Here is a 26016-nt window from a genome sequence, read left to right on the forward strand (position 1 = left end):
TAGAAAGCACAAACTTATTATCTTCACAGTTCTGGACATCTAAAGTCTGAAATGGGTCTTACTGGGCTAAAGTTAAGCTGTCACCAGGGCTGTGATCCTTCTGGAGGCTATAGGAAAGACTGTTTCTCTGTTTTTCTGTCTTGTGGCTTTCTTGGCTCATGGCCCCTTGCTCCAGTTTCAAAGCCAGCATTGGAGAGTTCAGTCCTCCTCACATGCACTCAACTCTGACAACCTCTTCTGCCTTCTTGCACATTTAAGACCTGTCACAGGTCAGCCACAATAATTGCCCTATTTTCAGATCAGCTGATTAGCAACCTTAATTCCACTTTAATTAGCTACTTGCACTACTTGCAACCAATGTCAAAAGACAAACAAACTACAAGAAAGGAGATAACAAAGGTTTATCATGCCTGGGTAAGGACAAGAGAAACAGTTTATTAGTACAGTAACTTGATAAATTAGATTTCAAAGCAAAATTTATTAAAATAGTAAAATGACTAATAAGGAAAATCTAAATAATGAAAACTTAACATGGCCACAGAACATGGAAATAATCTGACATTTACTTTTATTTCAACTTTCTTTTAAGAACATGCAGAGACATTTTCATTGTGGGCTTCTACATGCTACTATTAAATCATGACAGATAAAGTAGACAAAGTTCCTAAGGAAACTACAGAAATGAACAGTAGAGTAGATAAAAATAGCATGGTTCTACTGAGAGAACTAAGCAATGGGACAAAAAGTTATGCTTTCTTTACATGCACACGGATTTTTCCAGAGGGGAAAGAAAGATTAGGGACACTAATACACAGTACACACAAATCTAATTTAAATTTTTAAACACTGTGTGCCTGCAATGTGTGGGATATATAAAGATGAGAAAGAAACAGTCACTGTCCTGAAGGTGCTTAAAGGCTAAGAAGAACAACGGGAATGGTCAACTGGGACATGGAAGATTAATTTCCATGGGACAATTGTGAGGGAAGGTGGGATTAAGGCAGTAGATTGGGGCAGGGAATTCCAGACAAAGGGGATAAGATTTCTTAAAATATGAGACAGTTTTTTATATCCCAGGAGACTAGAATACATAGAGTATATTCTGTAAATCTTGGAGTATAGTGTGCTGGGGAGACACTGCACTAGAGTGTCACTGGCAGAAAGGAGAAAAGGCACTGGAGGACATAAGGGAAAAGTAGGTCAGGGTAAGAAGGCAGAAGGATTTGAATATCCAGGAAAAGCCCTTGGAATTTACTGATAGGCAATAGGGAGCCACTGAAGAGTTTTCTGAGCAAAAGAGTGGCAGAAGGTAGAGAAGAGTGTTTAAGGTAGATTGTAAATGGTAGAGAGTAGAGGCAGAAATTCTACACAATTCATAATAAACTGTTCAAAGAGACTGAAAATTGCCTAACCATACAGACATTTAGCATTATTCACTTGATAACCAGTGTAGCAGAGTTTAAGGGTTTATTTGTGCAACTTTGAGCCTCAGGTTCTTCATGAGCGAAATGCAGATACTACTACTTCTACCAGGCAGTGCTGAAGTAAAGATTAAATAATCTATTGGGAAGCAGTTACTGCAAGGCTTGGTGCTCAGCAGGTAACACTTAAGAAATGTTAGTTTATTTCCTTAAATAATGACCAAATCAAGGATGAAACAGAATACTATTACAGAGTATTTTAAATACCACTAAAACACAATGGAAACATCAAAACAGCTGGGCTACTGCCAAAGCAAAACTCAGAGAAATGTATCCACTCCAAAAGTGTAAATCAAAGCAAAAAAGAAAAGAAAACAAGAGGCAGAGGGAACACTCTTTAACTGAGTTTCTAAGAAATTCTGGGGAGGCGGGAGGGACTCAAAAGAGCCAAAATATCAAAATAATAAAACTAAAATAAATATAGACACAAAAACAGAATTCATAAGTAATATTAACAGCTGGTTCTTTGAAAAAATGAGCAAACTACAAAATTGTTAGTAAAAACCAAATAAAGAGAAATAGAACAAATTGAAATAAAAAATTTTAAAGGATGTAATTTATACACATTTTTAAGTGAGGAAAGAAGGAATAATACCTCAACTGTACCAGTCCATTTGAGAGTCAAGTAAAAAAAGATGATTTAATATCATATAGGAAATTCTAACCCTGACTGACAAGAAGAGAATATGATGCAGCAATAAAACAGTGATAAGAGCATTTATTTTTTGAAAAAGTCACAGTCAAGCCCTAAGCTATGTTGAGCTACTTTTCAAGAAGCATTCAGACCATAATCCAAATAAAAAACAGACTTTGCTCAACTCTCCACAAACCAGCAAACAGCGGTTCCACTGGACATTCTGGTATCAAACACTATTTCCTAAATTTCACTTTTCCAATTATACCTTTAAAATGGATTTATTCCACTCTCATCTCAACCTGTAATGCCAGTTGTCTTGCCAATGGGTTTCAAGCCCTGGGCAAGTTCACTATGGATTGATTCAATGAGACCGAGGAATGACAATGGAACTTTCTTGGGGTGAAAGGGTTATACCCAACTTTATTTCCACAGTGGCAGGTCAATCACTAGAATCCTGTCCACTCAGAGCGAGTCTGCATGCAGCAAGCCGGTCTCTGCCTTCTGGGCCCCTCTGCCGCTGCAGCCATCTCAGTCTCTGTCCTCGGCGCTGCCACCCCTCCGTCTCTGCTCTCCTGCAGCCATTCAGCTGTACGGCCATGTCACCATGTTGCACAGAGCACTGGGCAGAGCTCTTTATATACATCAATAACAACATGTTGCCCACACACGTGTAGTGAGCAAGTCAACCAGGGCCAGGTGAGAACCCTGGCCACAGGAACCTTCATTTTATCCACACAAGTACACAATCACTAAGTAGTATCACATGGGCCAAACTACACAGCTAGTATTCTCTCTGAAATGTATAGGAGCTCCTTGGGGCTTGAACTCCCTCTCTCCACTTTGGGGGGAAGGAAAGGGATTTAGGGAGGGAGGGAATATACCTAGGTCTGGGGAAGTTGGAGTCCCTATGGCCAGGATCCTCACTGAACTTAAACCACTTGATGATGTAACTGGCCTGTTGCTAGGCTACTGCTTCCACACCCATAGGCAATAAGCTATTATTGCACTATATAGAGAGCTAGGCCCAGTGCTCTGAGTGGAGGCAGAGACGCTAGTGCTGGACCTACCACCAGGAGGACAAGCCAGGTAATAAACCTCTTCACCACAAGAACATTCTACTGTCATTTCTTTGGTCACACTATATCCATAGAGAACTTACCCAAGGCTGAAACCCATCAGCAAGACACTAGGTCAGAGATGACTCTGTGAATATAGAAGTTCTAGTGTCTGTTTTCTGCATATCAAAAGAATAGACTAGACTCTTTCTAGACCCATCAGTTTTCTCCAGTGAATGCTGCTGGCTTAACTGGAGCAGAAACATATATATGCGCGCACACACACACACACACGCTCATGCTCTGGGTGACCTATCTCTGTGGGTGCCTCCCTGTCTATAACTTCAGAGAATTGTTCCAATTGACAAACTGCTAACTGATACTCTCCCAAACTGCTGACACCTCTTATACTAGCAGAACCTTACTGACAAAATTTAAAGTCTTTTAGTGGTGATTTTAAATGGTTTTATTAAGGTGAAGAATGTTTAAGAGCATCCAACCACTAGATATAAGAGAGCACAAAAACTAAATAAAGCCAAATCACTCTCAAGGACTGGAAAGAGCCTAGGCCTACAGGAAGCTTGCTGTCTACCAGCTGTGCAATGGGAATGGGTCACACTCTTGCTACACCTGTCTCCTGACATCAGGTTGCTCATATATCCATCCATTAAGATAAGGGATGTGAAAGCCTTGTGTAAATGATCAATTTTACCTATTTTAGCTACTATTAATATTACAAAAGAGAAAAGTTGTAACAATCTCACTTTTAAAAAATGAATATAGTATTATTTTAACTTAAAATGAAAACAATACAGATAAACCTTAAGAGTTCTCTATGCCCTACCCCAATCCCAACACTCCTTCCGATTTCCTTGAAGTCTTGTTTCAGTTTTGTGACAATACCCCTAATTCTTAAAAAGAAAATGCTTTTATATATATGCATTTATCTATTGGAAATATAAAATATTGCCATTTTGCATTTCAGGAATTGTGCATAATCTCTGCATCACTTTGTAGCTTGCTTTTTTCTCCCACTCCAGTCTATGCTTTTAAGATTTATCCATGTACATAGATACTTGTGAGTTAATTCATCCCTTTTAATGTGAATTTAACTGGAGAAAAATTCCCTTGTACTCTTGAGGCCCTCCCTTGGCAATATCTTGTCATACTTATGGGGTAAAATTGGTAACTTTTTGTTGTTTTTATTTCCAACTAATAGTAAGGTTGGTCATTTTTCCAAATTTTTTTAGCCATTTGAATTTTGTCTTCTGGAAAAGAGTCTTTTGATATACTGGGAAACTCAAGTTTTGTTTTATTACATATTTTTTTATTTCCACTGATTGATTGAATAAGGTATCATTGATATACACTCTAATGAAGGTTTCCCATGAAAAACAATGTGGTTACTACACTCACCCATACTATTGACTCCTCACCCATACCCCATTGCAGTCACTCCATCAGCATAGTAAAATACCAGAGTCACTACTTGTTTTCTCTGTGCTACACTCTCTTCCCCGTGACCAACCAAACACCATGTGTGTCAATTATAATACCGCTCAATCCCCTTCTCCTTTCCTCCCCACCCTCCCTCTCCCACCCCTACCCTTTGGTAACTGCTAGTCCCTTCATGGAGTCTGTGAGTCTACTGCTGTTTTGTTCCTTCAGTTTTGCTTCATTGTTATACTCCACAAATGAGGGAAATCATTCGGTACTTGTCTTTATCTGCCTGGCTTATTTCACTGAGCATAATACCTCCAGCTCCATCCATGTTGTTGCAAATGGTAGGATTTGTTTCTTTCTTATGGCTGAATAGTATTCCATTGTGTATATGTACCACTATGTACCTCTTCTTTATCCATTCATCTACTGATGGACACTTAGGTTGCTTCCAATTCTTGCCTATTGTAAATGGTGCTGCGATAAACATAGGGGTGCATATATCTTTTTGAAACTGGGCTCCTGCATTCTTGGGGTAAATTACTAGGAGTGGAATTCCTGGATCAAATGGTATTTCTATTTTTAGTTTTTGAGGAACCTCCATATTGCTTTCCACAATGGCTGAACTAGTTTATATTCTCACCAGCAGTGTAGGAGGGTTTGCCTTTCTCAACATCCTCACCAGCATTTGTTTTTCCTAGTCTTTTGGATGTTGGCCATCCTAACTGGTGTGAGGTGATTTCTCATTGTGGTATTAATTTGCATTTCCCTGATAATTAGCGATGTGCAGCATCTTTTCATGTGCCTGTTGGCCATCTAAATTTCTTCTTTGGAGAATTGTCTGTTCATATCCTCAGCCCGTTTTTTAATAGGGTTATTTGCTTTTTGGGTGTTGAGGCATGTGAGTCCTTTATATATTTTAGATGTTAACCCCTTGTTGGATATGCCATTTACAATATATTCTCCCATACTGTAGGATGCCTTTTTGTTCTACTGATGGTGTCCTTTGCTGTACAAAAGCTTTTTAGCTTGATGTAGCCCCATTTGTTCATTTTTGCTTTTGTTTCCCTTGCCCAAGGAGATGGATTCAGGAAAAAGTTGCTCATGCTTATATTCAGATGTTTGCCTATTTTGTCTTCTAAGAGTTTTATGGTTTCATCACTTATATTCAGGTCTTTGATCCATTTCAAGTTTATTTTGTATATGGGGTTAGACAATAATCCAGTTTCATTCTCTTGCATGTAGCTGTCAGTTTTGCCAACACCAGTTGTTGAAGAGGCTGTCATTTCCCCATTGTATATCCATGGCTACTTTATCATATATTAATTGACCATAAATGCTTGGGTTAATATCTGAACTCTCTATTCTGTTCCACTGGTCTGTGGCTCTGTTCTTGTGCCACTACCAAATTGTCTTGATTACTGTGGCTTTGTAGTAGAGCTTGAAGTCAGGGAGCATAATCCCCCCAGCTTTACTCTTCCTGCTCAGAATTGCTTTGGCTATTTAGGGTCTTTTGTAGTGACTTATGAATTTTGGAATTATTTATTGTAATTCAATGAAGAATGCATTTGGTATTTTGATAGGGATTGCATCGACTGTAGATTGCTTTAGGCAGGATGGCCATTTTGACGATATTAATTCTTCCTATCCATGAGCACGGGATGTATTTCCATTTATTAGAGTCTTCTTTAATTTCTCACATGAGTGTCTTGTAGTTCCCAGGGTATATGTGTTTCACTTTCATCATTAGGTTTATTCCTGGGTATTTTATTCTTATTGACGCAATTGTGAATGGAATATGTTTTCCTGATTTCTCTTTCTGCTAGTTCATCATTAGTGTATAGGAATGCAACAGATTTCTGTGTGTTAATTTTGTATCCTGCAACTTCTCTGAATTCTGATATTAGTTCTAGTAGTTTTGGAGTGGATTCTTTAGGGTTTTTTATGTACAGTATCATATCATCTACAAACAAGGACAGTTTAACTTCTTTCTTACCAATATGGATGCCTTTTATTTCTTTGTGTTGTCTGATTGCCGTGGGTAGGACCTCCAGTACTATGTTAAATAACAGTGGGGAGAGTGGGCATCCCTGTCTTGTTCCCGATCTTAGGGGAAAAGCTTTCAGTTTCTCACCATTAAGTATGATGTTGGCTGTGGGTTTGTCATATATGGCCTTTATTATGTTGAGGTACTTGCCCTCTATGCCCATTTTGTTTAGAGTTTTTATCATGAATGGATGTTGAATTTTGCCAAATGTTTTTTCAGCACCTGTGGAGATGTTCATGAGGTTTCTGTCCTTCTCTTTGTTGATGTGTTGGATGACATTCATGTCTTTTCGAATATTGTACCATCCTTGCATCCCTGCAATAAATCCTACTTGATCATGATGGATGATCTTTTTGATGTATTTTTAAATTCATTTTGCTAATATTTTGTTGAGTATTTTTGCTTCTATGTTCATCAGGGATATTGGTCTGTAATTTTCTTTTTTTGTGATGTCTTTGCCTGGTTTTGGTATTAGAGTGATGCTGGCCTCATAGAATGAGTTTGGAAGTATTCCCTCCTCTTCCACTTTTTGGAGAACTTTAAGGAGGACGGGTATTAGGTCTTCACTAAATGTTTGATAAAAATCAGCGGTGAAACCATCTTGTTCAGGAGTTTTGTTCTTAGGTAGTTTTTTGATTATCAGTTCAATTTCCTTGCTGGTAATTGATCTGTTCAGATTCTCTGTTTCTTCCTGGGTCAGCCTTGGAAGGTTGTATTTTTCTAGAAAGTTTTCCATTTCTTCTAGGTTATCCAGTTTGTTAGCATATTCTTTATTAATTCTTTGTATTTCTGTGGTGTCCATAGTGATTTTTTCCTTTCTCATTTCTGATTCTGTTTATGTGTGTAGACTCTTTTATTCTTGGTAAGTCTGGCTAGGGGTTTATCTATCTTGTTTATTTTCTCAAAGAACCAGTTCCTGCTTTCATTGATTCTACTGTTTTATTCTTCTCAATTTTATTTATTTCTGCTCTAATCTTTATTATGTCCCTCCTTCTACTGACTTTGGGCCTCATTTGTTCTTCTTTTTCTAGTTTCGTTAATTGTGAGTTTAGACTGTTCATAGGGGATTGTTCTTCCCTGAGGTAGGCCTGTATTGCAATATACTTGCCTCTTAGCACAGCCTTTGCTACATCCCACAGATTTTGCAGTGCTGAGTTATTGTCATTTGTCTCCATGTATTGCTTGATTTCTGTTTTTATTTGGTCACTGATCCATTGATTATTTAGGAACTTGTTAAGCATCCATGTGTTTCTGGGCTTTTATATTTTCTTTCTGTACTTTATTTCTAGTTTCATACTTTTGTGGTCTGAGAAGCTGGTTGGTACAATTTCAATCTTTTGGAATTTACTGAGGCTCTTTCTGTGGCCTAGTATATGATCAATTCTCGAAAAAATGTTCCATGTGCATTTGAGAAGAATGTGTATCCTGTTGCTTTTCGGTGGAGTGTTCTGTAGATGTCTGTCACGTCCATCTGTTCTAATGTGTTTTTCAGTGCCTCAGTCTCCCTACTTATTTTTCTGTCTGGTTGATCTGTCCCTTGGAGTGAACGGTGTGTTGAAGTCTCCTAAAATGAATACACTGCATTCTATTTCCCCCTTTAATTCTGTTAGTATTTGTTTCACATATGTAGGTGCTCCTGTGTTGGGTGCATATATATTTATAATAGTTATATCCTCTTGTTGGACTGACCCCTTTATCATTATGTAATGTCCTTATCTCTTGTGACTTTCTTTGTTTTGAAGTCTATTTTGTATGTTACAAGTAGTGCAATACCTGCTTTTTTCTCCCTATTAGTTGCATGAAATATCTTTTTCCATCCCTTTACTTTCAGTCTGTGTATGTCTTTGGGTTTGAAGTGAGTCTCTTGTAGGCAGCATATAGATGGGTCTTCTTTTTTTATCCATTCAGTAACTCTTATGTCTTTTGATTGGTGCATTCAGACCATTTACATTTAGTGTGATTATCAATAGGCATGTACTTGTTGCCACTGCAGGCTTTAGATTTCCGGTTACCAAAGGTTCAAGGGTAACTTCTTCACTATCTAGCAGTCTAATTTAACTCACTTAGTATGCTATTACAAACACAATCTAAAGGTTCTTTTTTTTTTCCCCTTCATTTTTCTTCCTCCTCCATTCTTTGTATATTAGGTATCATATTCTGTGCTCTTTCTCTATCCCTTGACTGACTTTGGGGGTAGTTGATTTTATTTTGCATCTGCTTAGTAATTAATTGTTCTACTTTGCTGTGGTTTTATTCCCCTGGTGACAGCTATTTAGCCTTAGGAACACTTCCATCTATAGCAGTCCCTCCAAAATGTACTTTAGAGATGGTTTTGGGGAGGTAAATTCTCTCAGCTTTTGCTAATCTAGAAATTGTTTAATCCCTCCTTCAAATTTAAATGATAATCTTGCTGGACAGAGTATTCTTGGTTCGAGGCTCTTCTGCTTCATTGCATAAAATATATCATGCCACTCCCTTCTGGCCTGTAAGGTTTCTGTTGAAGAGTCTGATGATGATGGGTTTCCTTTGTATATGATATTTTTTCTCTCTCTGGCTGCTTTTAAAAGTCTGTCTTTATCCTTGATCTTTGCCATTTTAATTATTATATGTCTTATATGTCTTGGTGTTGTCTTCCTTGGGTCCCTTGTGTTGGGAGATCTGTGTACCTCCATGGCCTGAGAGACTAGCTCCTTCCCCAGATTGGGGAAGTTTTCAGCAATTAACTCCTCAAAGACACTGTCTATCCCTTTTTCTTTCTCTTCTTCTTCTGGTACCCCTGTAATGCGAATATTGTTCCATTTGGATTGGTCACACAGTTCTCTCAATATTCTTTCATTCTTAGACATCCTTTTTTCTCTCTGTGCCTCAGCTTCTTTGTATTCTTCTTCTCTAATTTCTATTCCATTTACTGTCTCCTCTACTTCATCTAATCTGCTTTTAAATCCTTCCATTGTATGTTTCATTTCAGATACAGAATTCTTCAACATTTGTATGTCATTCCTGAGTTCCTCCCTGAGTTCTTGAATATTTTTCTGTAGCTCCATGACCATGTTTATGATTTTTATTTTGAAATCACTTTCAGGAAGATTGATGATTTCAGTTTCACTTGGCCCTCTTTCTGGTGTTTGTGAGATTTTGGTTTGAACCAGGTTTCTTTGACATTTTATATTTACAGGTGGTGCTCTCTAGTACCCACAGTCTGTACTCTCTGGTGCTGCTCAGCCCCTGGAGCGATGTTGGGGGTTGCATGCAAGTGGTGCTAGTGCCTTGAGGGAGGGAAGAGCTGTTTCCTGCTTCCTAGCTGCTGTGCCTGTCTCCACTGCCAGAACCAGGTGGCCAAGCACACAGGTGTAAACCTCTATGATTTGTGTTTGTAGCTGCCATAGGTGGGGATTCCCTCTGGCTGGCCTAAGGCCAGTACAGCGGCTGCCAGTTTGCAAGTTTGTGCCAGCTGGCTGGGAGGCCTGCTGCATGTCATGGTCGGGGGCCTTGGAGCTGAGTGGCCAGCCAGGGGGATAGAGCACCTGAAGCTCCTGAAAGTTCCCAACCTGTTGGGCAGAGTGCACCTGGACAATTTTTTCCACTTGTCTTTTCTCCTGAGCAGCAAGCTCTGTGCAATCCTTGCCCCTTTAGCAGCCCTCTTACTGTTAGGAAGTCTGTCTAAGACTGCCTGCCTTTCTTTTATCCCAGAGCAGCCAGATGTGGATCCCTGTTTCCACAAGCAGCTGGAATCTCAGTCTCTCCAAGTGTTACACCTGTCTTAGCTTTCCAACCCCACTAATCTCCAGAGCATGATACAATGTAGGTTCGTGCTTCCAGAGATCTCGAGGGCTGGATGTTCAGCAGTCTTAGGCCTCCACCCCCTCTCTGCTCCATTTCTCTTCCTTCTGCCAGTGAGCTTGGTTGGGGGAAGGGTTTGGGTCCCACTGGATCACGGCTTTGGTGCATTACCCTGTTCTGTAAGGTCTGTTCTTTTCTCCAGGTGGATGCAGTCTGGCACAGCCTTCTTTCATGCTGCTCTTTCAAGATTAGTTGTATTAACAATATTTTCGCATTATATGTGGTTTTGGGAGGAGACCTCTGTCTCACCTCTCATGCTGCCATCTGTGACAACCTCATTTAGCAACCATTTTTCTATTAGGTTATAGCTGACAAAGTGCAAATCAGCAATTATAAAGTCTATTTCAAGAGTTCAGTTCAAGGCTTTCATCTTAAATTGTAGTCACTATGATCAGGCAGGCAATTAGAAACTCCAAGTATGACATTCAGATGTTTAACTCCCGGAGTCCTAGGAAACCATTTGAAACTCTTCCAACCCACTGTCTCTCATGGTACATGTCTACTTGTACTGAACATCTACCTGTTCAGCACATTTGTTGAATGTCTCAACATCCTGGCCTTCAAAGAACTCACAGCCAAGAAAAGCATGTGTGTAATTATCAAGTAATGGGAATGATATTTTTAAAACCAGAAATTATGCATTCAAATGAGGCTTGTCTCCTTTTAACAGTCCTCCTGGTAGGCAGTGCACTAATTCCACTTCATTGCTCAAACCATCTATGGAGCTTTCCTCCTGGAAGCACCTTGAGAGCCCACAATCTGTTCTTTTGAATATCCTCAGTGGTGCCAAATCTTCACCAAAAGTGGACTTGATTTTTGGCAATGGCCAAAAGTGAGTCAGAGTCAAGTTTAGTGAATAAGATGTGTGATCAAATGAGGGGCACTATTTTGGTTAAAAAATAATATATAATTATTTTTTTAATTATGAGACAGATTTCCTTATATGACTTATAATCTGACACCAAAGGAAATTTCAGATGAGTAACAAAGGAAATTTCAGATGAGTAACAAAGGTGTATGAGCAATGGAATAGGTATATGTATGTTTTTTTTTTTTTTTGTGTGTGTGTGTGTATATACAGTCAAATCAATCGGGGATATATATATATATATATATATATATATATATATATATATATATATATTTGTCTTCCTTGAGTAACTTCTTGGAAGGATAATACTCATTTGGATGTCTAAGCTCATATATAAGGTTTGCTTTGTTTAATCACAACTCATAAATAGAAGGCTCCATTGGATACTGGACCTACTGCATCATGGGGGGTTGTCACTAAATTAGCAAAGTAGCATGGCACGCAGGAAAAGAAGGAGATGGACTGGCATTACAATCCTGACTTGGTTCCTTGCTGCCTGTGCAACTTCAGTAAAGTCACAAGCTCTTTATAAGACTGCAAAACAAGGTTGATATCTAACTCGCAGGTTACTGTAAAGACTCAAGATAATGCATACAAAGCACGTGGCACATGGTAGGTGCCCCATAAGCACAGCTATTATTAATGATAATGTCAGTTTAATCAAGAGACTTTACTATAGGTGGTTTGAGATGACAGAATGACAGATAAACAGACATTTGGGTGGTAAGTGGTTCATTAAGAGTACTGACATATACTCATGATGGATCTGGAGTATGCTTTTTAAAAAACAATATGTAAACATTATTTGCAGTAATTGTTACTGCCATAAGCAGTATCTTTAAATCACATGATATGGGTCCCTTGCCATGCTCCCACCACACTGACCTTTCACCACTGTCTGAACATACCAGGGCCCCCATGACCCCATGCCTTTGCATACCTCATCTCTTCTAAGATGCCTTTCCTGTCCTCAGTCTGACAAACCCTATGATTATATCCTTCAACAACCAGGTATGGAACCTTCCCTGCCTGCTCTAGTCAGAATTAGTGGCTCTGCCCCTTGTGTTCCCACAGCACTGGGTTCCTGTCTCTGGAATGCCTCATCCTGTGCTGAATTTTGATTTCTCTTCCCATTTCTGCCTCTTCTGCTTGGTTTGAGCATTTATTTTTGTACTTAAGAGCACCTAGCAGAACTCTTGGCACACAGCAGGACTCAGGAGATATTTAATGAATACTTTTCAAATGATGGTTAAAGGCCAGGTAGCTGCCTTTTGTTAACAGTTACCAGCAATCACATTCATTTTTTCTGACTTAAATAAAAGACAAGATAACTTACATAGATGTATGTAAGTTACAGCAACTCCACAAAGGTGGCAGAAAATCCCAAGGCTCTGGGTATGGGCAGAGTGCTGGCTTAATGCCACCTACTCTCAGATTCCCGCCTCCAAGGAACACCTCAGAATCAGTCTACCAATTCTGTATATTTCTAATAGTTTGCCTAGTCATTGAACTGGGCTCCCTAGCTGTTAGGAACCCTCAGGCATTCAGGGAAGGACTTGGTGGGTCTGGTGGTCTGTTTCAGCAAGTCTTAACCTATGCAAATTAAAAGAAGTTCTTGATTAAACAGTTCTGTGTCAGATGGAAACAGGCAGAGGTTCAGATGGCAGCCATGTGTATCTGAGTCTTAACACATGCGAATCACTTTGTGTCACTGCTGTTTTCCAGAGCCTTGGTAACAGAGCAGTGCGTTCAATCTCACCAAGATCAAAAGGTTGGAAAAGAGATCTGGCCCATGCCTTGGGACCCACCAAACCATGATAGTGACTATTTCTACGACACACAAAATCTGCAAAGTAAAGGCAGTAATGCTCTGACTTAGTGTTATGATCTTTCCCATCTCTCCAATGGCACAGCTGAATTCTGAAGGAAAGAAGAGAATGAGAGCAAAGAGAACCAGGCTGTGGACCACCAGGAAAGCAGTGATTGACTGAAGCAGTTCTAGATTTCTCTTATAGGCTCTGGAGAATCACTCATTAAACAAATATTTATTGAGTCAGGTATGCAGGATATCATAATGAAGACAGTCATGGCACAGGCCCCATGGAGCTTATAGTTTAGTAGGGGAGACAGGCATTAATCAAATAAGCACACAAATATAAGGGTACAAATAAGTGCTATGATAGAGGAGTACAGCATGCTACAGAGATTGTACAAACAGGAACCAGGGGACCTGGTCACAGAAATCAGAAAAGCTTCCATCAGCAAATAACAAGTGAGCTAAGATCTCAAGGATAAATAAAAGTTAACTAGATCTGGGGAGAGAAGAAGAGAGGAGAGGGAAACATTCCTGGCAAAGAGTGTGTGCCAAGGTTTTGGGGTCGGAGGGAGATGTTAACTGGCTCTGAATTAGAGGCAGGGAGCAAGGCAGTGGCACCAACTTTTGAGGCCCTGGCACAAGGTATCTTCCTGTCTGCACCCTTCAGTTTGCTCTCTAGCTGTTTGGGAGGCCCTCCTCAACACGGAACAAGACTAAAGAACAATGTTAAAAACTAGGTGTGCCCACAAGACATGACACACAACCAACTAAAAAAGTAGACTTGGCAATATTCCCCAGCCATTGTCTTAGCAGTCACCATTGTAAGGTAATATTGCTCACTCCCACTGACTCAATGCTGCCTCAGGAAAACTGCACCCTATAAAAAGATTTCAATACTGTTGATACCTACATTGATGATTACTATAAATCTGTTTAGAGGCCTAGTATCTCACTGTGATTTTCATATACCAAGTCTGGGGGGAAAGCAGCTCCAGGAAAAATGGTTAAGGATGTTATCGGTGTAGCACTATTGTGCTTTAGCAAGTCTTCACCAGTTACATCACTCAAGGAAGTTTTTTTGTGGCTTCTGAATTATCTGTCACCTTGCAAAATAGTTCTGAACTTTCATTTTGTAAAGCAGTTTGCAATCCATCATTAATTTGACTTCCCTACCACTATGATATGAGTATGAGCTGAGAGATCATACTCATTCTACAGATAAAACAGACAACTGAGTGGCCCAAGGACACAAAACAACTCAGCTTTTACTTATCTTTTTCGTCACCCTTACCCAACAACAGACACATAATGCTGTCCAACTCTAATAACAACCCTGCTAGCCTGGTGACCAATCCTACCCCCTAGGAGCTGCAGTGGAAGGCACTCCAGTTAGTTCTCCCTTACCTGCTCTCAACAATCTCCTCTAGGCAGAATGCCTTCAGAGGTAACAATGATAATGACTGCACTGTGATTGAGACTTTGGGACTCCGGACTAGAACATGAACTCAAGAGGAATAAAAGCACCTACAAAGACACAATGGCTAGTAGCTTTAAATGTCATTGTCCCTAAGGAGACTGCACTCCCCACCCCACACACACACTCTCTCTCTCTCTCCTCTAAGACTTCCTTTACTCCCCCACAAGAACCTAGACAATGGTCTCCACTGGGCTTCCATAGTACCAATACTGCACAGTGCTGTAAACCGTCTATTTATGCCCTTCTCCACCCCCAAGCTGGGTTCCCCCAGCATCTGAAGTACCTGGCATAGGACCTAGCATATAAAAGGTTTATTGAGTGCCCAGCTTCTCACCAGCAAGTAAGGGAAAGATGTATTCCCCTATTAGAGTAGCACACTTCAGAGATCAATTAGGCCAACTCCTTATTTTTCAGATGAGCAGACAATCACCCAGTTACATATGGCCTGGTCTCCAATCCAGGTCTTTTGGCTCAGTTTAGTTCCATATACATTTTATAAGGGCCTACTAAGTGACAGACTTGGTGGGAGGTGCTGGGGATAATGAGATGGGCAGGAGATGGTCTCTGCTTCAGGGTGCTCACAGCCTCGGGGAGGGAACAGAGTTACAGAACACCTGTACAACTGCAGATGCTTGATTCCTCAGCCAGTGTTCTCTCCACACTGTCCACTGGATATTCCCCATCTGGGAAATAGGACAGCAATATCTACTTCCTGCAAATAACCTTAAAGACGGATGAGAAAACGCGTATGGAAAATTGTCAGGTTCATCCCCAAAGGCATTATGTAAGGTATTGCCATACCCTGACACCGGCTCCAAGAATTCAACAATGTTTCCGTTATAAGTTTGACAAAGACGCATAAAAGCGAGTGACAGGCATACAACCAAGGAAAATCTGAGAGGAACCGAAGGGAACAGCTGGGGTGGGAGGTAGAGGTTTGGGTTCAAGGGAACAGGCCCTGCCGGCGAGCAGGTGGGGGTTGGGAGGAGGTAGCGCAGCGGGGTGCGGGAAGAGACCACGGAAAGGGGGAAGTTGGGACCGCTAGGAGTGGGGGCAGGCGGCCAGGAACGGGGTTCCGTTGGGGCAGGGCAGGGCTCCGTCCCGCGCTCTAGATGGCGCGGGGAGCTGGGGGGCTGAAGGCGCCGGGCGCGCGAGGAGGAGGACGAGGAGGAGGGCCGGGGGCCAGCTGCTTTCCTGGAGCGCCGCTTGCCCCGCAGGCAGGCTCGGGACAGACGCCCGGGGCCGCAGCCTCGCCGCCGCCCGCCGCACCATCGCGCCCGCGGCGCCAGCCCTGAGCCGAGCCGGCGTCGCCTCACCTCGGGTTGAAGTCCTGGAAGAGGCCCCTCAGGTTCATGGTGGAAAGCTTCACCGCTGCCTCCCCCTCCCCCCGCCCTCCGCGCTGCGCAGCCTGCGCGTTACAGCGGGTTCATGGTGCCCGCGCCGGCAGCTTCCCCGCCGCCGCCGCCCGAGAAACCTGAGCCGCCGCGGCTCGCCCCTCCTTTCGGGCTTCCGTACGCCAGCCGCGCATGCGTCTCGAGTCCCGCCCCTGGCCCTGGGAAGCTCCGTGGACTGCACGTGACGCTACCCTCCCGGCTCGCTGCGCCCGCAGGTCCCCGCCCTAGGTCTCCGCGCGGCCGACGGCGGAGGCGGCGGGGGGCAGAGACTCTGGGGAGCCACGAAGAGCCAGGGCTGACATACGGGGGCGCTGACTCCGTGCAGGCCTGCGGGGATGGAGCGAGCCGCCCAGGAGTCCCGCGGGGAGGTCTTCGCAGACACCTGGCACCTTGGCCCGCGCTGCCTTCCGGAGATTTCTTCTAGCAAGCCCTGAGCCTCGGGACGTAGTGGCCACGGGTCACACGTTGCGTATTGACGATGTCATCCGAGATTTCTCCTGTCAGATCTGTTGGTGACTACAAACCCTATGCCTCAACTTCTCCTCCAAGGCCCAATACAGCACCTGAAGATGTGCTGGCTGTCCCAAACTCAGCTTCCTTGCACCAGAATCATCTTCCCTCCCAACCTCCCTCCCTTGGCAGCAGACCTGTTCACAGGGGATCCCCAAGCTGGAAATCTGGGAGTCATTCTCGCTTGGCTCCTGCCTAGACTTTGTGGTCACCTCACACCTGGCCTCTTCACACTCCAGGCCATCCTATTTGTAACTGCCAGGTTCTTCTTCCTTGGGCAAATCAACACCTTTGAGCCTCAATTTTTCTCCTGTGCAAAATGGAGATGATAAAACCGATTTTCTAAACTGATCGGTTTAATTCAATTAGCTTCAGTGAGATAGTGTGCATAAGACACTAGTGGCCTGGTGCATGCTACCTGTTCCAAGAATGTTGTTGGCACCTGATGCTCTTTTAGGTACCCACCTCCTCAAGGAGTCTATTTACTTTTGGAATTGGGAATTGGTGAGGAAGTCTACCTACTTCACCATCAGCTGATATAAAAGGTTGCCATGAGCACAGCAATACCTTAGACATTAGCTTGGTATCATTATGGATAATAGTCATACTTTGTTAAAATAGCAGAGTTTAACAAATTGCAATTTTATATGGGTTAACCCTCGGGGCAGCTTGAGAAGGTCCCAATTATGATAGTCATATTATGCCATGATGCCTTTCTTCTGAGAACTTGAAAATATTTCTCAAGTGATAATTAGGCTTTCCAAGCCCACTGGGGAATGGATATTATTATATGAGCTGGTTTCAAGGATGACTAACCTGAATCAAGTTTGTCAGCTGCTGAAGCACCAAACACCTGTCCCAGAGATTTTGGTCCATCTCCCTTCTCCATTCTCTGGGTAGAGTTCAGTGTCTACCACTGAGGAGGTTCCCAATGAACAGTTAAACACAGAAAAGAAAGCTAAGGCACAGAGAAGCTTATATAACATGCCCTAAGCCACTCAGCTAGTAAGGGTGTAGGAGCAAAGATGCCACTTGGGATCCTCCTGAACCCCTAGCCCACATTCTGCGAAAAAAAGAGAAGTACTTGTCAGTGTCCAGACTGGACAGCACCATCTTAATTACTGTCAGCCTCACCCCAAACAAGCATTGAGAGTGAGACTGTTTGTCAGCTAAGATACTTGACAACAGACCCTGTTCCAGTCCCTTTCAAGAGCTTCATAGAGACAGCAGGCAGTTTGCTCAAGAGTCCAGAGCCTTTAGGGCAGGCACTACTTTGGTGAGGCCCCAGGGAGTCCCAGAGTTGAACCACTGCTCTGCAGGCTTCTCCCCCAAGAGATGACCAGGCCATGGGAGCTACCCAGGCCTGGGAACACACTAATACACAAACCATCAATGTATTATTTTGCTCTGACAAACCGAATTGTCAAGGGGAGCAAATAGGCCTGTTCATGAGGAGATTTGGGAAGAATCAGACTACCCCAAGGCCTCACATCCCCAATCTTCAAAAAGTGGATGTTCCTGGACTGCCTCAACTTCACTGGAGGCCCAGCCCTGTACTCTACTGATGCTCTCATGGAAATAAAAGAACATCCAGGTGTCCCTTTCATCCTCTCTCCAGCAAGTGCAAAAGACCCTGCTGTCCATCTGCTGCCCACTTTAGACCCCTTGTTCGGTGTCCCACCCTGAGAAGAGGCCCAAAGCTTCACTGGCCTGCAAGCAGAGACCCATGAGGGACCCAGACATTAAGGAAAGCCTCTGAGACATACACAGGATGTTACCCTCATTACCTCCTCTAGCAAACATTGACTTTGACTTGCCACCAAATTTTGTGGGCATCTTAGTAAAGGCTCTTAACATTCTTCATATAAAGGCATGAAATGATTCTGGATTGAAAAAGCATGATCCCCAAATAAGCCAGAAAGCACATCCATGTAGTTTGGGTGTGAACACATGTTACAGCATTCCAGAAGCGTCACTGTATATCTGAATCATGATTTTAAAGACTACCTTGGACATGTGCCTCCCTTCTGATAAGGTGGCGGCTTGTCCATTTCCACTTTCATATTGGCTCCAATGTTATGGAGTGGAGGGCAGGCTTCTGAAGAGCAGAGTCCTGAAGGAGAGAATGCTGGTGCTTTCAGACACCTGGTCATGAGGGACCAGGGTAAGGGAAGGAAATAGCTGTGGGCCCCATCTCCACACTACCAAGGCTCCTTCCCTGGGCTGCAGCAGCAGAGTGGAGAGAACATGGAATTTAAAGACTTAGACCAGCTTCACCACTGCTCTTGTGGGATCCAATCCTGGGCAAGGCCAGTGGGCCTTCCTGGGGGATCACATCAACAACTTCTTCAGCCAAGAAACATGCGCTGCCAGTCACAGGTTGACCTTCTCTCAACCCGAAATTCCCCACTCTAAGTTCCCAAAAGTCCACACCCTGAATGACATCAATTAGAGAATGACTGGAGTCCCCAAGACAGCACTTGCAAAATGCATCCCCTTCTTTCTGAGAGGACCCTTTGTTTCTCGCTCCTTTAGGTAACTGTGCAGTGTTTCTGTTTCTGAGATCTCCCTGGGGAGTGGCTGGAGTGTGAACAGGGGTATAGCAGAACATAAGGTTGGATCTGGGGGCTTGAGAAACTCACAGAGAAGGCTGGGGGACAATGGAAGGGACCGAGGAGGTAGTGCTATGGTTCTGCTTGGATCTGTGGCTGTCCTTGGTCTTCTTCCAGAGCCCAGAAGGAGCCACCCCTCATCACAGCAGCTTCTTTCAGGACTTGCAAACTGCCATTGCTGAGAGACCAACAGGGAGGGTGGACAAGGCCCCACTGGCCCTCTTGTCACTGAGAGTGACCCTGGGAGCAAGTGAGTCAGCATCCCCTCTGGAGCCAGATTCCCACTGAAGGGAGCAGAGGCCATTTCCTGGCAGGAGGCAGAATGTGTCTGGGTCTATAGAACCACCAGGGTGTCCCTGTGCTTCCCCTCAAACCTCTCCTATACCCGGGGGCTCCAGGAAACCTTCCCAGGTGGAGAGGGGTCTCCTGGACCCACCTCCTCCAATGAGATGTGCCTGCAAAGCCCAAGTCAAGTTCATGTGGCCAGGCCTATGGGAAGACAGGAAGGGATGTGCTTGCCAGAGGTCAGCAGACAGTTGTCCATGCATTTCCTCTCTCTCTTAGTCCCTGTCCTACTCTCACTCTTTAGTCTCCGCTCACTGTTTGCACTTTGGCCTTTGTGTTTCCACATTGGCTTTCTGTCACTTTCCTCTGGAACCCTCTTCCCTAACTAATCAGATGCCCCCTTCCTTCCCATGCCTTCTCTTAATGTACCCTTTTGGCTGAGGCAGCCTGTAACCTTCACTCCTTCTGTCACCTTCATCCAACACACGTTTTCTGAAGCATCTGCTTTGTGTCAGCTGCTGTGGGAGGCACTAGAAACACATAGATATGAGTAATCAAAACTATGTTGTGTGATTGTGTGATTAGCTACCAGGATGTGGGAACCACTGAGCTGAATTTGAAAGGATGCATAAGATTTCAGGCCAGGAAAAGGAGAAAGCGGGTTCCAGGCAGAGGGAATAACACCTGCAATGGCACAAGAGGCAGAAGGACATTTTGGGAGGAAAATGTCACCTACTTTCATTCTCCATGGAGTGTCTGAAGTACCCTCCTTTCAGGCAGGTCCTCCAGTCTGGGCTCTGAGAGCTTATCACAAGATTTTCCCCAGACTGACCCCAGGAACAGAGCAGGGCTCACCCTAGGCTGTGCTGGATTCTTTGTGCACGCACAGCACACAGAACCAGGCCATGTAAGCAACATCTCGGTGAAGTGGATCAATGCCATTATAATACACGTAGAATGCTTTGTTACAGTCTCCAGTCTATCCTGGGATCCTGCAGGCTCCTCAAATGATCTCTTCTGGCCCCATAGACAGCACACTCTGCACTGCCCTGGCCTCCTTACAGTCTGGCAGGTGCTCTTCTAGGCCTCTGTGCCATGAGGTCTCAGCTCAGGAGGCCCAGAGCTACCCACAACCTTCCTGTATCCCTGCAGTCCAGCAGACAGTAAGTGCTCAGGAAGCACTCATGAAATGAATGCAAGAGTCAAACCGTCCCTAGGGCCCTTTAAACAAGCATTTCTTCCTCCCCCATGCCTCACACTGGGCTCTCACCTCACTCTAAATAACAATCTTTCCTTCCTAAGTTTTCAGGAGCTGAAGGCATTACCTGGGGGCACCCACACTCCCATTTGCCTACCACATTCTCTGAGGTCATTGACACACATGCCTTCTGAGTCTTATAGAGAAGGTTATACCATGTTTGCAAAGCTCTAAGATGTGAGGTGGACCAGCCATTAGGTAACAGGTTTTCAGTGGAAAAAGAAAAACTACATCGATGTACAGGCAGATTGCAAGACATATACTGACTCAAAAATATTAAAATGGATAGAGAGGAAAGGTACACCTTAGATGCTCACTATTATATCTCCTTTGTACTGACCAGTTATTTGGGGTCAGGCATTTTATATACAGATGACAGCATACCTAATGTTTGTTAGGGGTTGAAGAACCCCCTGCCCCCAAAAGCTATGCTGAAGTCCTATTCCCCAGTACCTAGGAGGTGACCTTATTTGGAATAGGATCTTTACAGAGGTACTCAAGTAAAGATGAGGTTATTAGAGTGGACCCTCATCCAATATGACTGCTTCCATATAAAAAGAGGGAATTTGTACATAGACATGTCCAGAAGGAAGACAGACATGTGAAAATGAAGGAAGTGATGAAATTGATGTGGCCACAAGCCAATGAAAACTTGGGAACAACAAAAGCTGTAAGAAGCAAGAAAGGACCCTCCTCTACAGCCTTCAGAGGTAGCCTGGCACTACCAAAAGCTTCAACTGGACTTTGAGCACCCAAAAATGTGAGAGCAGAAATCCCCTGCCCTGAATTTGTGATACCTTGTTAAGCAGCCCAAGGATACAAATACAACTTCACACCAAGGCTCAGAGCTTATACTTTCAACTTCCCCATTCTACAGAGGAGGAAAGTGAGAGCCTGACACTTGACCCTGCCCTTCAGACCTCTCCCAGCCCCACTGGGTCGCATCTCCCCTGAAATGGAGAGGAGGGTCCTGGAAGAGAGATGGGGTCTGGAATACATGGTGTAGGAAGGAGAAGGTGCCACTTGGATGTGCGTGCTGCAGGTGTAGCCTGCTGAAGGCTGCTCTCACGTTCAGACATGGTCCTGACTCTTCTACTTGCCTGCCCAGCCCATTCAGGTCCCCTTCTGTCCTGGCTGGGGGTGGCCCAATGTTCTCCTGCATGCTCACTCCCCTAGGCAGGTTGGATGGCAGGCACACAGTAGGCCAGTAGTTCCAAACACAGTGCCCACAGGGCCTGTGAACTCTCACTGCATCCCCAAGGGAGTGAGTGTCTGCAGGCCTTTCAGACACACCGTCCATCTGAGAGCTGGCATATGTGGCACTGCCCCCTGATGCTAGCTTGTGGATGCCCCTTAGAGTCACACCCTGCATCCTGCCACCAGCCCAGCCCTATCCTTGTGCCCAGTTTCAGCTCAGGGAATGAGGACAGAGAGAAACCTACACCCCTTACTTGCTCATGAATGGCCCACAGGGCAGCTTCCAGCAATATTTGCCACAGAGGAGGGCCAGCCAGAGCCAAGGAGGCCGGAGCTTAGAGTGTCGTCTGCCAGGGCTAGGGAATGGCCACTTTGGAGAGGCATGGCTAACCCACCTCACACCAGCCCTCAGGGGCAGGCTTGGGGCACTTAGAGGATGTCAGAGCCTTCCTGCTGATGGGCAGGGGAGCTCTTGTCTGCTCTGCATCACTCTGGTCAGCAAGGGACCTGAGCAGGGGTGCAGTGCCTACACAAAGGCCTCTTCAGCATGGTGTACCCTGGCAGTGCCACTGTAAAGGACCCTGGGAGTGCTTGGGGTGTCCCAGCTGCCGCCGCCTTGTGGTCCCTAGCTGCCCTGGGCGAGCACTCTCCAAGAACCTGCACATGGTGTCCCTGCTCCATCCTGGAAGGCCCCACAGGGGTCTGGTCCTAGAACCCTGAAGGCCTCTGGTGCTGGGCTCCTTTGCAAATCCTCACTGGAGTCCGCTGTGTCTGGGGCCTGAGGGAGTGTCCTGCTGACCACCTGTGCCATCTGCTACAGCCTTTCCTCTGCTCCAACTGTCTCTTCTGGGACACCTATGATCTAGCTGGCTCCGTGGGTGGCTAAGAAACCCCTGCCCCCATCTCAAGCTCAGCTTCAGAAAACCAAACCTTCAAGTCACCTTAACACTTCCATCAGTGTATGCAAACCTTTGCTATTAAATGGGGAACCATTTGAAAATACCTCATCATCCTAGCCATGTGTCACATATTCCAATGGCAATAATTATTATTTACCACCCTCTAGGAGACCCACCCAAAGGCTACATCACATCCTGCCAGATCTACCTGAAGCACAACTTTCTTGAAAGGGGATTCTCTCTGGAGACTTTCAGATGAAGATAATTTCATGGCAAAATCCGGACCTGGGCTGCATTGAGCTGCTGCTGTCAAAGGAGAGACAGGCAAGCCAAAGCCAGAAGCCCTGCAGCCCCAGGACAGGATGGGATGAGTGCGGGGTGTAGCAGCTGGAGGATGAGCTCCCAGCAGGGCCCCAGGAGGAGCACACCCCCACCCCAAAGGACCATCAGCAGCTGGATGCTGGCCTCTTCATCTCCACTACTGACAGTCCTGTGGTAACTGCCTGTAGAGTGAAAGCACCAGAGGTTATTACCTCACTGGCTTGACCTCTGTCCCTCACATGGTGGAGTTGCTAACCAAACACAAAAGTCTTAGGTCCTTTTGACTTAAGCAAAAGTGAAACTAAGTTACTAAGGGAGTGTTTCACACACTCACTTCCCTTTAAGAGTGACAGGAACGCGAGGGTCCGAATTTGGGCTGTGCGGCACTTGTTTCTTATGTACTGGCATTTAATACACACGCTGCCTGGAGAGGGGCCAGAATGTGCATCCTATTAGGGAAGAGAGGTAAACGTCCTTGTCTCTGGAATGTGCCAGCAGGTATTTTAGGAAAGGACTTGGTTTTATGCTTCTTGGAGTCCATCAGAATACTGTAAACCCCTGCCAAGCCCAATTTGCCTTCCTAGTGTGACATTTCTTCCTACATGCTGCCGCTGTCCACCCAGCACTTGGAGGATACTGGCCCAGCTTGCTCCCTCTGTGAGGAGCTCTCTCTTTCCATCCTGTTGTTCTGTCACAGCATTGCACTGACTCTCATGAAAAGTGTGACGTTTTAAAGTCCCATGTGGATGAGAACGGTTCTGCGCACTGTTGGCTGTGTAGGTGTGAAGCACCTCTCCTACAGATGTTTGGAATGGTGTGCTTGGGCTACTGACCCTGTTTGTGTTTATGGTCATGTTGACACGTTACATGTCTTGGAGGTCAAATCAACTGGATCCGACAAGATTGTGTGAGTTTTGAGTAAGACGTAATTTAGTGAACATTTCCAGATCTCCTACTGGGCGTTAAGGCTGGTGGTGGGCAGCGGAAGTGCAGAGCTCCTTGACCCAAGGAGCTCATGATCCTGGTGGCTTGGTGTTGCAAACCTTTGACAATTTCCCAGAGTTCTAACAAAGTTGGTTCTAATCATTTCAGCTGGATTTTTTTCATCTTTCTGTGGTTCGAAAGATTTCCTTTTTAGTTTTAGTTTTTTTTTTTAACTATGGTATCAGTTCTTGAATATATGTAGTCCTGTTCAGTTTATGCATTTCATCTAAGCTGAATTTGCATAATTTCTGATTTTTGAGGAATTGTACAATTTCATCAGCTCTTAAATTTACGTACATAGATTTGTCCTCAGTATGCCATTTTTATCCTTCTAACATTTGTAGGTAGGTTTGTAGGCTCGTAGTAATTTCCAGTGCTCCATTTCTGATATTGGAAATTTGTGTCTTTTTTTTTTCTCACTTTGTCTGACTGGCTAGTGTTTTATCAATTTTATTGATCTTTCCAAAGAACCAGCTTTGGTTTCCATGATATCCTCCTTTCTCTGACTTCAATTTTATTTCCTTCTCTTCCATTATATTTGTTGGTTAATTTCTTTTATTCTGATTGCTTTGGGTTGTTTTCTCATCTTTTTCTTACCTACCTTAAAGTGGAAACGTAGATTATTGATTTGAGATCATTCTTCTCTCCTAATCCAAGCATTAAATATTATGATTTTCCCTCTTAACACTGATGTAGCTGCATCCCATACATTTTTCACATGTTGCATGTTTGCTTTCATTCAGTACAATGCAGTTTCTAGTTCCTTGAGACTTTCTCTTTGACCTGGGATGGTTTTAGGGTATGTTGTTTAATTTCCAAGTGTTTTGGGATTTGTTTTGTTTTTTCTTGTCCTTCCATTGTTGTTTGATTTCTTGTTTGATTCTCTTATTGTCATGGAACGTACTCTGGATCATTTAAGTGTTTCAAAATTTGTTTTTATGACACAGGAAATACACAAGACAAGCCTGGGACATCTTGTCATGTCAGAAAGGAAAGAGATGCTCAAAACAAACAAACATACATGCTGAATGCTCCCTATGTGCTTGTAATCAAGGTGCATTTTGCTGTGGTCAGTGCAGTGACATTTGGATGCCTAGTGTGTGTCGGTTACTCAGGGCCCTGACTGAGCCCTGCGCACTGGGTCAGCTCTCAAAACTTTTGGTATCCTACTTATGGTAAGTTCCTGAATGAGCAGCTTAGGTTGAACCCAGGGCTTTCTACATAACTTGATGGGATCCATTGCTCCTCTCTGCTCCTCTTTACCATCTCCCTTCACTCTCTGGCTATGAGGAAGCTCCCCTTCTGGTCCTCTAATTAGGAGGAGATGGGGGGGTCTTTAGTCTCCCCACTCCGTTCTGTGCTTCCCTTGAATGGATTTGATTTGTTTAGGTGACCAACTGGTGGGGTAATAGAAAAGTAGCAAAGCAGCAACTGCTCAGTTTCTGGACCCAGTTTTTCTTTCCAGAGAGGAGCATTGCCCTCCCTTAAAGTTTTAGGGGCCTGCTGTTGCCCAGACTCCCACCACAGGGTTATAGCTTCCAGCCTGGGGCTCTTGCTTCTCCCTATGGGATAAATCCATCAGTACATTCCTGTTATTTTGCTTTACACCAGTGCTCAACAAACTTTTCCTGTAAAGGGCTAGATTGCAAATATTTTTGACTTTGTAGGCCATAACTTCTCTGAGATAGAGAGCTAGCTAGCTCTGTAGATTTTTATATTTCATTTTTATATTAGGTTGATATTTAATATTAAGTTTATGTTTAATGTTTTAACATTTGTATTTGACACAATTTTACTTAAATGGCTCAATCTAACAAATATTTAATTAAGTTAATGTTTATAATATTAATTCATTTATTTTGTTTATTTTATTTAATTTTTTTTGCACCAGT

The 26016-nt window shown here is 43.8% G+C and overlaps 2 protein-coding genes across 3 annotated transcripts in view; both read right to left on the reverse strand.

Annotated features, from left to right (window-relative positions):
* The window catches only part of TMEM185A (transmembrane protein 185A), a 37641-nt gene extending 21504 nt beyond the window's left edge, over positions 1 to 16137 (reverse strand). For both annotated transcript variants that reach the window (XM_057495672.1, XM_057495673.1), the window contains exon 1: positions 15981 to 16137. In XM_057495672.1, the coding sequence (XP_057351655.1) occupies positions 15981 to 16018 (38 nt within the window). In that variant the 5' untranslated portion in view covers positions 16019 to 16137. The remainder of the gene's footprint in view (positions 1 to 15980) is intronic.
* The window catches only part of LOC118924005 (protein EOLA1-like), a 214213-nt gene that overhangs the window by 50844 nt on the left and 137353 nt on the right, over positions 1 to 26016 (reverse strand). The window lies entirely within an intron of this gene.

The sequence above is a fragment of the Manis pentadactyla genome, chromosome X (assembly GCF_030020395.1).
Source record: "Manis pentadactyla isolate mManPen7 chromosome X, mManPen7.hap1, whole genome shotgun sequence".
Taxonomy (NCBI): Eukaryota; Metazoa; Chordata; class Mammalia; order Pholidota; family Manidae; genus Manis; species Manis pentadactyla.